The sequence below is a fragment of the Vitis riparia genome, chromosome 18, assembly GCF_004353265.1.
Source record: "Vitis riparia cultivar Riparia Gloire de Montpellier isolate 1030 chromosome 18, EGFV_Vit.rip_1.0, whole genome shotgun sequence".
NCBI lineage: Eukaryota > Viridiplantae > Streptophyta > Magnoliopsida > Vitales > Vitaceae > Vitis > Vitis riparia.
Window position 1 is genome coordinate 26252606 of NC_048448.1, and position 18320 is coordinate 26270925.

An 18320-nucleotide genomic window follows, 5' to 3' on the forward strand; every position below is an offset into this window, starting at 1 on the left:
ATCAACAAAATAAGGAAATATGAAATAGAAAAAGTTGAATCGCAACAAAGAAGAACAAGGTCTCACACTAAGGAGTTTGGCTATTGAGGTTTAGAGATGAGGTGTTTGGCTAGCTATTATATGGGATATATTCCAGGGACTAAGCTTGCATGAATTAGATACATGTGGTAGTAGCCACTATTCAATGCCACTACATGGATGTGTATAGTTGCGGTCAATACATCACTGCAGCTATATAGGCATATAAAATTATCCCTTTAATCGCAATGCTAGTAGTGGCCATTACTATAGATTTTTCTGGGAAAATTTCCCACTTGTACTAGTACCTTTAGATGTGGCTGAAATATCTGTGCACCTATATATTATATTTAGTTGTGGACTTTTTTGACCCCAAGTAAAACTCTGTCACCCTATCTTCTATTTCTTGCAATGACAACCCACCAATTGCTCTTTTCACATATAAAGGATAGACAAGAGTAAGAGCACAATGAACATGCTGGAAAAAAATTAATGTAAATAATGGAATTACACATAAAGAAATTAATTTAATTCATGATTAGTTATGATAAATAATGCCTGCAATGTATTTGAATTTAACACCACCAAAAAGTTTAAGATATATATTATGATTGTTAACTTGTAAACTCACGAGTCAAATCAAAAAAGTTTTTCTTGTGACAAAATCAATAGCTGTTGTTTTATGGTTATTGAGGTATAACTTGGGAACCATAGATACTTCCGATATGCTCTTCCCCGCCCAAGTTCTAATATCTCAATTTAGACCTGAACTTCCAAACAAGTCCCAAAAATTACGTGAGAGTGTAAAGAAAAATAAATAAATAAAACTTAATGTCCCATTTGGATACATTTTTTATTTTATGTTTTTAAAATGAGAAAATAGTAATAATTTTTATAAAAGATACAAGAATTCTTAGATGTTTATATTTTAAAAGTAATTGTTTTAAAAATTATTTTAAAAGTAATTGTTCTAAAAATTATTTTTAAAAATTGAGTTATAATAAATATTTACCACTACCTCAAATTTTATATATCCAAACAGATTTTTTTTTTTTTTTTGATAAGTAAAGAAAACTTAATTATAAGGAAACGCTAGAAAAGTGATTTAGGGTATACAAATCTATGCACGGCAAACAAACCTATACACCCACCACCAAAAAGGTCAAAGAAAAAAAAAAAGACCCAAAGACCAACTAGCCTAGAAAACAACCTTAAAAGGATCTCAACCAATCAATAAAATTAACCATAGATTGAGGGCATTCGACTATAAACAGCTTAGCCTCAGACCAAAGAGAGAGGATAAAGGAATATTTCAATCTCTGGATTGACAGCTTATCATCCTTGAATGTCAATCTATTCCTCACCTTCCAAACTGTCCAAAATATATGAAGAGGAGCAGCTCTACACACCTTCCTGCGCTTTTTGCCCACAAATGAACCATGTAAGCTAAGAAGTGTCTCTCTAACTAAAGAGGGCAACACCCAAGACACCCCAACCAAGGTAAAAAGTAACTCCTATAAGGCTCTTGTTTTTGAACAATGAAGAAGCAAATGGTCTACGGTCTCTTCATTCTCAAGACACATAAAGCATTTATTTGCCAAGGACCATCCTCTTTTCTGAACAAGATCTAGGGTTAAAGCCTTACCCCATTTAGCCTCCCACGCAAAGAAACTAATTTTGGGTTGTACCCATACATTCCAAATACAGCTAGATGGAAACAAACAAGGCAGTCCGCTTCTAGAGCACGGTATAGAGACTTGGCCAAGAATTTGCCGCTCTTTGATTCGTTCCAAACCACCATATCATCTACATCTTCAAGCACTCTCTTCCCGTGAAGACACTCCAAAAAAAATTTCGCCTCCTTCGCCTACTCCACCTCCCAATCATTTAGGGCTCTTGAAAAACAGGGGTTCCAACCCCCCTCAGCCAAGGGATCCTAAACATCCGCCACCCAAGCTTCCTTTTCAGCAGACAAAGCAAAGAGAGAAGGAAAAGACTCACACAGAGGGGAATGCCCACACCATCTATCCCTCCAAAATCTCACCCTCCTTCCATTGCCAACACTGAAGGAAATCCGTGTGTCCACCAACTCCCAGTCCATCCTTATTCCTTTCCAAAGCCCCACGCCATGCGCCGCTGTCAACAGATTTGAAAAAGCAAAAAACATGATACAAAATTTACTCAATCTTTAAATCTCTTTACCATGCGAGCGAAGAAGAGAAATGATGACCTACCAATAAACAGCGCTTTGCTGATGCAGCTGTGATGAAAGATTGGGATCTGTGCTTGATCTTCTCAAATTTTTGTGGGAATGCTCCTTTGCTGAGTTCTGTTCTGCATCATCACTCCTGCTCTTAATATTATGAATGGTACTTTCTGCTGAAGATCCATTGTCACCAAAATACCCAGGAGGATCCCTGAACATTGTGGGATGGTTCAATCCATCATCTGTGGCATATATAAGATTAATGCCACACTTTTCCACTTTGAAATGTGTACCACAAAATGAAGCCTTCAAGATTCTGTAGTTATTTGAATGATACATCCCCTTAACAGCAACCTTAGGATAGTAAGTCACCCACACTCGATCTGATACACCACCATTATTGTAGCATCCACAAAAAGAGTCCAAAAAGAGATCATCCACAATTCCAAATTGCCCACCAAGGAAATCCAGTTCACATTTTAAACTACAAGGGGATGGATCCTCACCCTCAGCTTTCTCCTCAAATCCATTAACTGGAACGTGAAAAGAGAACAAAGAAAATCCAAGTAAATCATTATCCTCGTACCAATTGAGAGGAAGCTGTATTACTACTTCATTTCCCATATTTTGATGCTTTATCCACTCTGGAAATCCACTACTTCCATCAATAAAAAGACTAATCCCCTTGCCATCATATAGGGAACCTGGCATAAATCGATCAGATGATCCAAACCCACATTCAAAATCCTGCACAAAAGTAACATGTAAGTCCCATGTCTGTATTAAGAGTTCTGTGCAAGGAAAATTATACCTGGATATCTGATTTGAAGCAATTGAGGAGGGAGTGCAATAACTGGGTCTGCCTCTGCAGCGGCAATAATAATGGACAACCATGTGCATCTATTTCCCGCAGACTTGATGGAAGTTCTGGAATTTCTAGAAGCAACTTGCAGTGACTCATCTTAAGGATTCTGAGCTTAGAGCACTTACCAATGTTGGGAGGTATCTTACAAAAATTGTTCCCGCTTAGATTTAACACTTGCAGTGGTGGTAGATGGAAAACTTCCCTGGCGATGCCTCCTTCCTTTAGGTTGCAGTAACTTAAATCTAATTCTTCCAACCAGCACAAACTCCAACTATCACTGTGGATTGCTTTCTTCAGTTGACCCTCCCGATATCTCTTAGGTGGTCCCGTCGGTGCACTCTCAGGTTTAGAACTCTCAGGCTGTGGGCTCCCAAGTTGTAGGAACCCAGGTTCTAGGCTCCCAAGTTGTAGGAACCCAGGTTCTAGGTTCCCAAGTTGCAGGAGCCCAGGTTCTTCAATCCCTTGTTGTGGGATCTCAGGTTCTAGGTTCCCAAGTTGTAGGAGCTCAGGTTCTTCAATCCCTACTTGTGGGAACTCAGGTTCTAGGTTCCCTTGTTGTGGGAACTCAGGTTCTAGGTTCCCTTGTTGTGGGAACCCAGGTTCCAGGTTCCCTTGTTGTGGGAACCCAGGTTCCAGGTTCCGAAGTTGTAGGAGCTCAGGTTCTTCATTCACTACTTGTGAGAACTCAGGTTCTAGGTTCAGGGGTTGTGGGAACTCAGGTTCTAGGTTCCCAACTTGTAGGAACTCAGGTTTTGGGCTCCAAGGTTGTAGGAATGCAGGTTCTGAGCTCCTCATAGATAGAGCGCAACCAGCACGCCTAGGCATTTCACCAAAACCCTGTTTCTGGGTCCAATCAGCACGTGCTGATCCAATCCGAAAACTCCTCAGTGTATCGGGAAATTTGGATAGCTTTGAACAGTTATGGACAAGAAGAGTTTTAAGAGATCTCAAATTGCAAATGCTCTGAGGAAGACTCTCAAGGTTTTCACAATGTGCTAAATCCAAATATTGAACCCCTTTTAAACGCCCAATTGACCATGGTAGATTTTTTATACCCGTTCTACCTAAGTAAAGCTCTCTTAAATTTTCCATCATGTCCATAATTTCTGGAAAACTCTTTAGTTTGGAACAGCCAGTGCAACAAAGAGTGTTGAGATGTTTCAATTTATGAATGCCTCCTGGAAGATTCATAAGGTTTTCGCAACCTATCCAATTCAAACAAAAAATAACTAAATAAATAACCAGTAAATTAATAACTTCAATAAATGATTGAACCTTAATCAAATTTATACTACCTTTAACAATTAGTATCTCCACGTTTGGCATATTTGAGAAGTCTGGGATTTCAATGAGATGTTTTGAATAACTGACATTTAATACCTTCAACTTCTCAAAAACCTGTAACAAAAGAAAGTTTGTTTTTGAAAATAAAACTTCATGGACATTAACATTGATGTAAAGTTTAAATATAGCCAAATTAGTAATCATACCTTCTTATCCCAAAGTTTCTCTATGCGGCTACTTTGCAAGCTGAGTTCAACTAGGTTCTCCACATGAAAACATAATGGCAAGGATTTCAGTGGGTATCCATCCCAATGGAGATATCTTAAATCATAAGAAGGAAATGTAAAGTCTTCAGGAAGGTGCCCTTTAGGAACGTGCACATCTTTGCAATATTTCACCATAGAGTCATATTGAGCATCTTGATGGACTTTGAGCAATCTAAGTCTCTTCATCCTTTTGAAAGCCTTGGTACTGAATTGTATTTGTTTCGATGTAGACATGTCTAGGATAATCCCTTCAATTTCTTTTGTCCCCTAAAAAATTAAAAGTTGAGAATAAGTAAAACGAAACCTAACTAATTAATAAAATTATATACACTATATATGAGTCAGATGGCACTTACTGTATTTCTTGTCAACACGTGATAGATATCCTCACCTTCCCATAGTCTGCTCCTTCTTCCAGGTTCTTTCAAGCATTGGCCTCGAACAATTTCCCAACCCATATGTTGTAACAAATCATGCATATCCAATTTATTGTTTGAAACAGTTAAGAGACACTTATCAACAAGAACTCTAATTCCACTCTCCACATAGAAATTGCAGCCATCTAAAATTCTTGAAACAAAATCTTTGTCTTTCCCCTTAAAAAAACATGCTATATCAAGAAATATTTCCTTCTCCACATCATCTAGTCCATCAAAACTTATTTTAAGGACACTCTGGATATCCATATGAAGTTTTCTTTCTAGTTTGCATAATGAGCTTTCCCATTCAGGTATTGTCTTGCTAAAAAGAAAGATACCTAAAACTTTAAGTGCTAATGGAAGCCCTTTAGCATAATCTATAGCACGATTCAAGAGATTCTTGTAATCATCTTTAGGAAGACTTTGCTTAAAGGCATACCGCCTAAAAAGCTCAATAGATTCTTCATAATTTAACTCTTTAACTTCATATGTTTCATCCACTCCATGAACATCTAGCAAATGTTTATCTCTAGTTGTTATGATGATTCTACTCCCTGGACAAAACCAATCATGCTTTCCAACTATGTATTCTAATTGGCATAAATTATCCACATCATCAACAACAACTAGAACCCTTTTTGACCGCAGTCTGTCCTTTATCACATTGATTCCTTCATCAATATTATGTAATTTCATATCTCTTCCTCTTAGGATATCTTGAAGAAGTCTTTGTTGTAATTGAAGTACACCACAATAATTTCCAGTTTTTCTGACATCTTCAAGAAAGCTACTACCATCAAATTGATATGAGATACTATTACAAACAACTTTGGCAATGGTAGTCTTACCAATTCCACCAATTCCATAGATCCCAATCATGCGAACTTCATTCAACGTAATGTTTATAAGTGATTTAAGATTGTCCAAATGAAAATCCATTCCAACTATGTTCTCACCCACATGTAGAATCTTACAATTCAATCGTTTACAAATATCATTGGTAATTTTCTTAATAAACACGGATTCATACCTGCCAATTGTAAAGTACAATACACATGTGGGGTAAGAATGAGTTGCAAAAGACAAATGATTTTGATGTTGTTCATAAAGCTAAATAGGGGCAAATTGAATATAAAATTAAAAGTATCAAGGGATATGATTAAATTATAAATTGAGGTTTATAATATCAAGTATGCATGTTATAGGAAAAGGTAAAAAACAAATTTTAAAATATGATGTGCTAATTTATGTTGCTCAACTATTTCAAAGGTTCATTTACCACATTGCTCTTGTTTCAAGCTACCACTTTTCCCTCCATGCCTCCCAATCTAGTAGCATTTTTATCATTTATTGTTGGAGCTTGGCTTCCTTACACTATATTTTTATGAACAAGTTTTTTCTATGATTCCCTTTTCAATTTTATTTGTCTGAACAATTCTATCAACTTAACAGTTATAATGTAAGTTTCATACCTTGTTGGTATCCCTATTTTTCCTAAACAGATGAGTATAACCATGAGGAAAGTTGCACAAGTTAGTTCATTGATCATGAAACTAGAATCAAGGCCAAGGAGAAAAAGATCTTATTAGAATACTACCTATAATGGCATTAAGTTTAAGTTTTAATGTATCATCCCAAAATTTTAAATAGAACATTTTTTTTTTTTGAATAAAAGAAATTATAAATAAATAAATAAAAATCCCAATAATTTAAAAATAATTAAGAAAGTTAAAAAGAAAAAAGAAAAAAATGACTTTAATTAAGTTAGCAAGGATTTTCTAACAAAGCTTAGAGAGAAGGTAAAATTTAATATATATATATATATATATATGCAAAGTTAATGTAGAGGATTTAAGTGTTATATTAAATTTTAATAACCAAAGATACTTTTCTAAATCTAATTTGGGTAAATTTCTCTAATTCCTATAGTTGATTTAATTCTCCTTAAATCATAAATTTTATAACTTCAAAATATTAAAATTTCAACATTAATTTAAGTAATTTAAATTAACTAGGAAACCAAAGTGCATAGTTAATTAACTTAAAGTGAAAATTTTTAGGAGACACTTGGCAAACCTAGAGAGTGTAGCAAATTTAAGATCATTCTTATTATTTTTATATGAGTTAAGACATATTTTCAGTACTCGTAAAGATAATGAGAGCATAAAAGTAAATTCATAAATCTTTGAAAAATACATAAGGCTAAATGAAAGAAAATACATCATTAATTTTCTTTCTCTTCTTCTTCTTCAAGTTTTCTTCTTTTCTTCTTATTTTTCTTCCTTTTGGTGGTAAAGCTTCAAGGGAGAGAAATGGTTAGAAAGAGTCTCCAAGAGGTAGAGAAAACTTTTCGCTATGTTATGGATAATCTTGCGATGAGAAAACCTTTTCCATTTCTTTAAAAATCATGTTTAATTTTTATTTATATCTCAGTTTCTTCTTTTTATCCTTAATTTGGTTAAGTGGGTGTTGTTAGAAGATTAGTTTGTTGCAAGTAATGAAGTTTTACAATTTTTATCATTTTCTTGTCCTTAACGACCTATTTGATTGTTGAGAAAGTGAACTGGTAATTTAACATAGAAATAACTTTAAATATCCAAATGCATGTGCCTAGTTATGAGTATGCTTATGTATTGTTTAGAATAAGAGCATAATGAGAGGGAATAAAACCTTATTTTCCTTGCCTTATGGGTTGTTTGTTAGCCTTGTAAGTAAAGGAAAATATGATGTTCGAAGTTTGAACTCATATCTAGTCGTTGGAATATAGAAGGAACTCCTATAGTGTTGTTACATAAGAGGATTGGTTTTGCCTTTTCAACCTATAATGGGTGAACTACAAGTTATTGCAACATGAGAAAGACCCAAATTGAAGCTCAATCATCTTTAATACTATATAATTAATTTAGATTAATGGAGATAAATCAATAGAAAGAACAAAATTCTCAGAAAGGAGAATACATTATTTTTAGTATTCTGACTAGTTTGGAATATTTAAAAATATGAGATTTTTTGAAGAAGTATTAGGACCCCAAGTTATTTTTATAAAATGATAGACAAATGGATGAAAAACAAAGTAATTCAACTGTGATAGTTTAGAACTACTTATATTTCTCAAAATTCTGGGATGTTTCTAATTAGAATCTTGATCATTAGTTTTTTTTATATATTAGTTGGCTCAAAAATGAAATAAAGGAATTTAATCCCACTTGATTTCTAATTCATCTACAAATATCAACAGGTTTTCAGCAACGTATGCTCAGATAACTTTGGATTCCAAGAGTTTTTGTATCATTTAACTTGGTTCTAGGTTTATAAATTATTTTGAAAAATTTATCTATACGTTTATCATAAAGTATATATGAAGAGTTTCATAATTTTTGGAACTCATTTGGTTAGTGTGAAAAATCAAGAAATTGAGTAGGCTCTCAACATGCTCTATTTTGAGCAAATCTAGAAATTAGGTTGCCTTTGTTGATGATCTTTTAATGATCATTTAACTTTGTCATTAATTTATTAGGTATAGATTCATTAAAGGACTTATTGGCTATGTTTCATTTGGAGATGGACAATCATTGGTTAGTTTTTTATTTTTAAAAAGTTTGTAAATTTTAGTTTAGGGTACCATTTGAGTCAAAGTAAGTGCAAGACCATAAAATTTCAGTTCTCAATTTTTATTTTTATTTTTATTTTTTTTTATAAATTTCCAAATCTCTATATTCATTTAAACCATCTTTTGTTAGGGAAGAACCCACACTTCGAAGGGGCATTGTATTGCAAATTCTGCAGTAGCTTAACTAAAGACTTTTACGAGTAGTTGCAATACACATGACTTTACTAAACTTTTTCTTAAAATAAATATATCTTGCATATGTTATATATATTACTTATTTAATTTTACTCATAACATGATATATATATATATATATATATATATATATATATATATATATATATATGTTGAATTTTTATTTAGTCAAAATATACATGATTTATATTGAATTTACAAAAATGAATGTTGCCTTGTCTTGAAGAAATTATTTATTACCATGAATAAGTTTACAACTAATGACACTACATACCTTGCCATGATATAATAAATTGTTGGACTTTATAGATACTTATATCCTATGGAAATGATAATATATACACTCATGAGGTGTTTTGTGAAGTTTTGTTTAAGGATTCCATACTATTTATATGGTAAAGGGGAGCCTATAAGGTGGGGTTTTGGGTTCTATTATCAAGCTTGGAATGGAGCCCGTAAAGGAAAAGTATGCTCTTTTGTGCCCCTAATGGGATGACTAGAAGATGAACACCTTGGTATTTTTATCTAGGGTAGTGAGACCTTGAAGACCATGCAAATATAGAGGGTCACAAGTAGTAGGCTTGTGTATAGTCAATGGATTGACCATAGATATGCACAGACTTTTGAATGATTTGCATACCTTATGTTCTTTAAATGCTATTATATTTATGTTATGCTAGTTTTTATGCACCAAGATTATTATATGATATGTTTTTAAACTTTTCCTTGTACTAACCATCTAATAGTTATGTATTGAGACTATTCATTGAACCTTGTGTTATCCTTATAGATTTTAATGTTTTTTAGGTGAGAAATCTTATGTGTCAATTGAGGTGGTAGACTCAGATTTAGACAGCAAGTCCTGAGCACCTAGCTCTAATGCTTCCCTTAGTAGCCATGTGGGAATATGTAGTCTTTTAACATTATGTATTTTAGTTTCAATTTAGTTGTTTTAGGCATGTTACACATCTTGTAAACTTTTCTTTCACTATTGTTGAATGTAGTTGTTGTTTTATCAATATTAATTAATCATGTTCAATTCTTTTCATGCTCCATATTTATTTGCTAGGATGATAATTCCACTTTAAATTCTAATCTAGAGTGGGTTGATTGTCTCCTAACATGCCATTTTTGTTATTGTTACCTTCAATGCTTATATTTTATCATAAATGTGTAAACAATTCAAGATTATTCATTATTAATTGGTTCATTTATTATAAGGAATGTTATAGAAAAAGAAAAAAACAAGTATATTTAATAAGGTACTTTTTGGGATTATAAGTTGTAGATCTAGGTTATGGGAGCACACAACTAAGATCCTAGGTGCAACAGAAGAAGCCTAGTTTTCAAAAATTTATTCTAGCATGTTCTTTGAATACATACCTAAATTTAGATATTCCTAATCTTTTCCAAGCCAAAGAAAATCTCTTGAATACCAAGCAAGTCTTCCACTCGATGACTCTCTATAGAGTCTTAACATAGCAGAAGTGTGGCCTTCTCTCATTAAGGGATGGTGGTGGCTAAAGTTTCTTTCCATGTGAATGGAAAACAAAAAGAATTATCTAACTCTAAACCTTAAGAGGGTTTATATGTCAAATTCTACTCAATGAATTACTATAGTCATAGATTTCATGATCATAAATCCTTTAAGGTCACCTAAGGAGACATACTCTCTTAAAACCAAGAGGTATCACGATGCCTCCATTGATAATATTTATAATCTACCTAAACTATCAATCACTTAATCTATAGGGAATATATGATCACTCAAGGATCTCCCCTACTCTTGATTTTTAATTAAGTATTAAAATGTATAAAAACATTAACAACACTAATATTAGTATGCTAAATTATGAGAGGTGGAAGTAGAGATTTTTGTATGAAAGTTCCAACTAAATTTAAGGATTTATAACTTGATCAATAATCTAATTAGTAGAATGATTAACCACTCAAAGAGATGATAATTGATGATTTATTATTAATGGGTGGTCTATGGTGATAGATATGGACGTTTGGAGTTAGTTAAATATGATGGAAAATTGTTGGGTTTCATAAAGAATAATTAATATTCTTAGAAATATGAAGGAGATAGTAGCTAAATGAATTAATTACGGATATAGTTAATGATGTAATTAAGATAACAAACCAACTGTAAAGTGGTTTATAGATGGACTAAGTATAGTAAATTTTTCTATAGAAAAGCTCCTAGCATCAACAACAAAAGAAACAAGTAGCTTAGCTTGCTGGTTGCTTAATTTGTATGGCTGAGAATTCACTAGTTTAAGGTTATCAGAAATGGCCATGTGTTTATGTAGAATTAATTTAAAAGGAAGTTGAGATACTTGGCTGAGAATTTACTAACATTAGACTCCATAAGTGGCTAGTAGAGTAGCTACTTGGTAGCATCACAACTAAACACAAAGGGTTAAATAAGTGGAGTGAAATTAAGACACTTAAGATGATCAATCAAAGAATGCTTGGAAAAAATTAAGAGATGAGTGAATTGCTAGCTTGGAGACATATCTTTTGGATAAATAGTCCTAAAAGGGTAAGGATGAAACATAGGGACAATTCAAAGAACTGTAGATAAAGAAGTAATGGAAGAGGAGCTGAAAGTTGGAGGGGAATTAACTAGTTTATGAGGAATATAGAGAAGTTTTGATTTTGAAACCCTTTTTTTTTTTTTTTTTTTTAAGAATTGGAAATTTAATATTTAATTGATATTCTGAATGATGGTTAAGCTATAAAATAATTTAACATGCTAGATTATGCATGTGTGAAGATATTTTAATTAATTATGGTTATTGAATGAAAAGCATGATAATTGATATGCTGAGAATTGTTGCTTAATGTGGAAATATACTATGCTTTTGTTGGAACTAACCTAATATGCATCATGATCAACATGGAGAGTGTTGAAGGTACTAAAAAATTTAGTTTGAAGGCACCATAATGGGCAACCTAAAAATAGATAATAGGTGGGATTGATTCCTGGATGAGAGTCCCTAAAGGAAGAATGGTAAAGTACCCTAGGGTTAAAGGCCAAAACCATCCTTAGGAAGATCCATGAGTGGATATAATAGGGAGCATGAACATATGTCCCTAGGTGAGAGTCCCTAAATTTTTAGGTACACATGGTTGTAGGAAGCAGAGAAGCTATTCAATAAGGTATTCAATAAAGCCTTCTAGTAAGTATAAGGTTAGTTGTGATTGGATTATTATGAAATCCATGTGCTTTTGGTTATTGAACCATGCCTTGAGTGTACTGTGATGTGTTGATGGCGAAAAGACCTTGAAGTGAAAATTTAAAAATCTTTTCTTGGAAAATAAACTCTGCTTTACTGAGCTTTAGCTTACACTTTAGTTTCTAAAAAATGATTTTTCAGACCTACCTAAAAGGGTAAAACAAGGAATAACACCTATTAAATTATGTGAAGATTAAGGATATTTTGTTGATTATGTTCAGAGTGGATCTTGTGCATCTTGAGTGTTTTGCATTGGTTGGTCTTGTATATATCTTAAAAGATGATGACAATTGTAATAGTACTGCACCTATGAGTTTGGTTGATGGTTTATGTGTTTCTGAAAATGTATAAATTCATTTTGATTTTATAAATTCAAGTCTCAGTTATGAATACATTTCTAAGGTTTAAAATGTTGAAAAATGGAGAAAATATGGGAAATGGTAAAATTTCAAGGTCTGGGGCAGGTGCTGGGTGCACCACATACAGGGGCACCAAGTTGAGGTGCACATGATTTCTCTTAACCTAAGGTGCGCAACTTAAGTGGCATGTAGGAGTGGATGGCGTGCAAGTGGTGCAGACATTTTCTTTCAAGTTTACAATGTAAATAATGAATTACATCCATTTGAATTCATTAAAAATATTTTCAAAACCTAATTCAAATTAAATTAAAATTTTATTTTCCAATTTTAGTTGTAAATTGACATTGATAGTTTTTATTGAATTTCTTTGATAAAAAGTTTGTCTAAGTAAAATCATCAAAGATCAAAATTCTAAAATGAAATTACATTGAGTATCGCTGACATGAAAACAACAAAATGGCCACTTCTTATCTTAAAATTTGGAACTTTTAAAAAGAGTTTATTTCCCATAGTCAAACTTTTAGCATAATTAAAGTCCATATACATGATAGACTTGAAGTTTTCCACTTCAGAGAGCTTTGATTCAAAAGATTTTAAATGAGAATTTAGGCTCAAACATTAAAATTTCTTCTTTAATCCACACCTCAAGTTCTAAAGTTGTGGGTTGATCCTTGTTAATAATTTAGACCATAGTTTTAGACAAAAGGGCATGACATCATTTGTAGATTAAAGTAACCAATGGCCTTAGCACTAGTGCAATATTCTCTTAAGGTTGAGAAATTAGACAATTTACTAACACAAAGAAGTCATGACAATCTGATAGCCATTAGTCATGACTTTTTGTAGATTATATTTAATGTGTAACTATACATATTAGCATACTCACCATGAGAAATTCATTTTTATGACAAAAGCAAATCATCTCACCAATTATGAGTAGTGCACTACAACTTTGGATGTTTTTGAACTAGTCATGAACAAACTTATCAACTTATAAAGAACACATGACTTGAATTTTTTGTACAATTCTTAATCCACGTAAGTCATGTATAATATAAGTGAATAGAACAAAATGCTCAAATATACGATAATGCATAACAAGATACTAAATGGAAAACTGAAATTGTAGAAGATTAAATCAAATATTACATTATATCACTACTTTTAAAAGTTTTATCCTAACATTATATAATCCATGTTAGTGAAGAACAACCAATATAATAATCTATGCGAGCATAAGAGGAAGAGAATGAGATTAACTTCAATATTTAGGTGAATCCAACATGAACACCAAGGTAAATAGGAGAAACTAATTGTGTCTCTTAAATGCTAACTTTGCCTACAATTTTCATGTATTACATGTTTAACATAATATACATCAATTCTTGAAATTGTTATATTTTTCATGAGAGTCCGATAGCTCATGGATATTATTATTATTAATGTTAATTAAAGTGAAGAATAACCAATATATAATAGGAGAAAACTTATAAATGGAAAATGAAGAGAATTATAATTACCCATTCTTTATATGCCATCCAGAGATTTTGCTCGCTTTCCTTAAGGCAGCTCTCCACCTCTTTGCCTTTTTCTCGTTTTGCCTTTCAAGATTAACAAATGCTTCTTCAAAACTTCCTTTCTGTCTTCGTACATCTGATGGATCTACATGGTAGAAAATTGGGATAATTGTTTGCCCATTTTCTTTCACACACTCAATGATCTTGACAAGTTCCTCTAGACACCATGTTGAATGAGCATAACTTTTTGAGAAAACCACCATGCAAAATCTTGACTCTTCAATAGATTTCAAAAGTTTTGGTGTAATCTTACTTCCTCTTTCAATTTCTTCATCATCTCTAAAGGTGTGAATTCCTCTCTCAACTAAAGCTGTATAGAGATGATCTGTGAAATTCTCCCGAGTGTCTTCACCTCTAAAATTCAAGAAAACATCATATTTCCATTGAGGAATGGAAGTTGAAGATGAAGAGGCTCTTTGAATGCTTGAGGAAGCCATCGTTAGGTTGCTTCTGCTATGAAATTGCAAGAAAATTAAGAGTTAATCAACATCTCTTTGCTTGAATGTTCGGTAGGCCTAGCATAATATTTATGCTGCTGAAGAGGAAAGGGAAAGGTGTTGTGCTATTTAGAGTCAACTCTAAATGGCCGGCGGTTGACTAGGATGAAGGCTAACACGAAAGACATTGGAAGATACTTCAAGGAGGAGGGGGGACGTTAGTGCAGATGCCATATTCCCAACCACTCTAAGCCCTCCACCACAGCATGCAACCCTGCTTTCCATTTAATGTATTGAATACTTCAAAATTTGGCAAGACCCTTCTACAAAGTGTACGGGGAAAACAAGTGACAGACCCTCGTAACCACCGCGAGTTGTCTCTTAATGACCGGCCTTTACCTCCCAATCAATCATGGTGTTGGCGAATAAACCTAGAAGTCAATAAAGTCGGCCACTAGCCTTCCAATAAATTTGGACAATATAGGAGTGTTTTTTTTTTTTTTGTTTTTTTTTTTATTATTATTTTATAAAATCTTTAGATTTTTGTTTATTCCTTGTGCGATGAGTTCATGTAAATTGCTGGGGGAAATTCTGTTTTTGCCAAAAATCCTGATAAGTTTCATAAGATCAAAAATGCTTTCTATTGTCTCAACAATTTTGATAAATTCTCATCTGTTATTTTATTCTTTCCTACATGTAATCCAACCAGATTCTGTATTTATATTTGTTATATATATTTATATTATTTATTATATTAATATAATAATAGTAATAATTCCTATTTTTGTTTGAATTTCATACTTCTTTTAAAGAATGAAAATTTTTCTTTTTATTTTCTCCATATATCATTGTGAATGGACAATGTCACTGATTTCCTTATATTAAAATAACATTAAATCATATATATATTAGATGGATGATCTATTCTTATTTAAATTTCATACATCTAGTTTTTTCAAGATAAAACTACTTTTTCCAATATTCCAAATATGTCCTTCCAAATAGACATTATCACTCGTCTGAAACAAACCCAATTTATTCATTTTTAAACGACCAGAGGATATATATTGAATTGACTGGTGCTTTGAAGACACAAAATTTTGATCAGAATCACATCAGTTTCATAATGCTTCCTTCTGATGTTAGGAAGATGAAACAATTCTAAATCAAGGATTATCTATTATCTATAGTCATTGTATATGATTGATAATGGCATTAAAATATGTGGGCCAAACTCTCTTGGTGTGATGGAAATCACTTCTCTTGATCAGATAATTTCGTGCATTTTCTTGACGTGTTTCTGGGGTTTGAGATGTGCTTGTGCTTTTTTTCCTTTCTCTTCTTCCTAGCTTTGTTGATTTGGCAAACACTTGATACTTAGACACGATATATTATCTAAATTAAGAAGGCCTTTGGTACAAATTTCTGTGAATCAAAGATAAAGTCCTTCTAATGAGCTTCTTCTTTTTACTTTTATTGTTGAATTAATCATTGAACATAGAATAGGTAGTTCATATTCAATACTATACTAATGTATCAAATTTCTCAATTCTGTTAGTTGCATGTTAGTTTATGTATCATTTCAATTTGATATTGGCAAAATTAGAAGTTCAATTCCAAGAAAAAAAAAGTTTAGGGGGTTCAGTCATATTATTTACTATGAAACACTTTATCTAACTTGAAGTAAACTATTGATTTTACAAGTAAATGTAAAATTAGTGACTTGATTTATGAATGAATGTTTTGCAATTATATTTTAATTATTTGTTTTAGTATTTAAATTTATAGTCATCGACAATTATAATAAAGCAATTTGAGAAATTCAACAAAAAAAATATTTTAAAAGCACTATTTGTAATATGACCTATAGCTATGGAACTATAAGAAAATTAAATTTTAGTAATAACACTCCCTTACTGAGAGTATGAATTTCATCTAAAAAAACATTTCCCGACAAAAAGTGTCTCGTGTCATGTTCATCTCCTTGCACTAGTCATTGAAAGTATACCAACAAAAATCTCATTTTATTGCCCAAAGTTTTCTACGATGAAATAGAAATTTCATCAATGAAGGTTTTTCCGTACAAAATATTTCATCAACAAAAGTAAAAGAATTTTATCACTAAAAAAATCGTAGATTGTCCCCAATGTGGTCAATAATTAATAATAACAAATTCATTTCATTAGCAAATCTTTTTACTGGTAAAATAATTTCGTCTCCAAAAGTATCACCAATGAATTATAAATTTATTGTAAATGATGCAAGAACCTTCAATAATCAAATATTTCATCAGGAAATATCTTTCAACAATGAATAGTTTCATCAAGAAATGTATTTACAATTTTTTTTTCATATTATAATTATACATTTTCTAGTACTATTTAAATCTAATTAAAATATTACAATGAATATTTTTATTCCAAAACCTTACAAAAATCAAAATATATTACACATAACCTCATTGGTAATATATGTAACCATAATAAGTAATCATAACAATAAATATGTATGCTAAAAATTATATAAAAAAGTAAAGTGTCATTCTAACGTAGTGTTAGTCACAAAATAACCACATCAATATGAACAAAAAAAATGAGGAGAATTAACCATATACATATCATAAAAGAGGGTCATGAGGACACTTGGCCTGATGATGCAAAATTTCTCCAAATTTTTATTGATGTTATTTGATTTTTTTTTTTTTTTTTTGTTTTATGTTATTGACCTTCAAAACCAAAGTCTCTGACATATCATGATCTTTGCCCTAAACCTTCTCACAAATTTTTGCCTCCATCGTTGCCACAACTCCCTCAACAATTGGCGATATTAAAGCTCTAACATCTTCTCCTATAAATAAAAAAGAAAAACAAAAGAAACAAAAAATAAATTAAAAAACAAAATATAATAAATTAGTAATTGAAACTTTCATCAAAATTCCGACATGATCTCCCATATTTCTTAAACATATTGTTATGATATGTTTTTCCTATACGAGCCCATTGTTTCTTTTATCGATCTTTGGATTAAAATCTTTCCAAGTGAAAATTTTAACTGACCAATGAACAAAAAAAACATGTATGGTATCAAAAAGAAGTATTCAATTTGAAAGGAGAAAAGTTCATGGTGATTAGACTTTTTTTACCTTATTTTCTTAGAAAATTTTCTTGATTTATCTATTGATTTTGTTTTTACAACCTAATGCTATATATATATATATATATATATATTGGATGCTAATAAGTGACGAAGTCAATGACAAAATTTAGAAAAAAAAAAAAAAAAATCTGAAACTTAAGTGGAAGAAAATCTAAATCCTACACAACACTGAGAAATTTTAATAAAAAAAATATTCTTGCACTAGGTTAGGTACAAAATATCGAATCCATCGATATGAAGAACAAAAATAAAGCCTAAATTGAAATTGATAAATTAATACCTAAATTGAATCTAAAATAATGCTTTTGAAGTAATAAGAAATTGTCTTCTTTTCCACTGAAAGACTAAACATGTTATACCATTCATCAAAAGACTAGTAAGTTAATACTTAAACTGAAACTAAAATTGAGATTCATCAAAAGACTATTCTTTTTAACTAAAAATAATGTTTCCAATTAATAAATTAATATCTACATTGAAACTAAAAGTACTATACTGTCCTCTCATAATCCTAAAAAATAATAAATTAAAGTTCCCTAAGATATAAAACATTGGATCCCCAAGATAGAAAAATCAATACGAGGCCCATTTTTTCCACTATTCCTTGATTGTGTGTCCAAAAAACTTAGTCAAAGAAAACAGTCATAGGAACCAAGCCTTTACTGATTCCAGCTTCTATATCT

At 31.7% G+C, this 18320-nt stretch overlaps 2 protein-coding genes across 2 annotated transcripts; both read right to left on the bottom strand.

The window, feature by feature from the left end:
• Window positions 1–2042: 2042 nt before the first annotated feature.
• LOC117905581 lies at window positions 2043–3914 on the bottom strand. The gene is made up of 3 exons (XM_034818477.1): window positions 3036–3914; window positions 2253–2971; window positions 2043–2154 (listed from the first exon to the last, which is right to left on the bottom strand). The coding sequence occupies exons 1-3, from the start codon at window positions 3912–3914 to the stop codon at window positions 2043–2045; spliced, it is 1710 nt and encodes a 569-aa protein (XP_034674368.1).
• A 636-nt stretch (window positions 3915–4550) lies between these two features.
• On the bottom strand, window positions 4551–14651 carry LOC117907545 (disease resistance protein RUN1-like). Its single transcript, XM_034821121.1, has 3 exons — window positions 13988–14651; window positions 4996–6088; window positions 4551–4906 (listed from the first exon to the last, which is right to left on the bottom strand). Exons 1-3 carry the CDS (start codon window positions 14479–14481, stop codon window positions 4574–4576), a joined length of 1920 nt encoding a protein of 639 aa, XP_034677012.1. The 5' UTR covers window positions 14482–14651; the 3' UTR covers window positions 4551–4573.
• Window positions 14652–18320: the final 3669 nt, after the last annotated feature.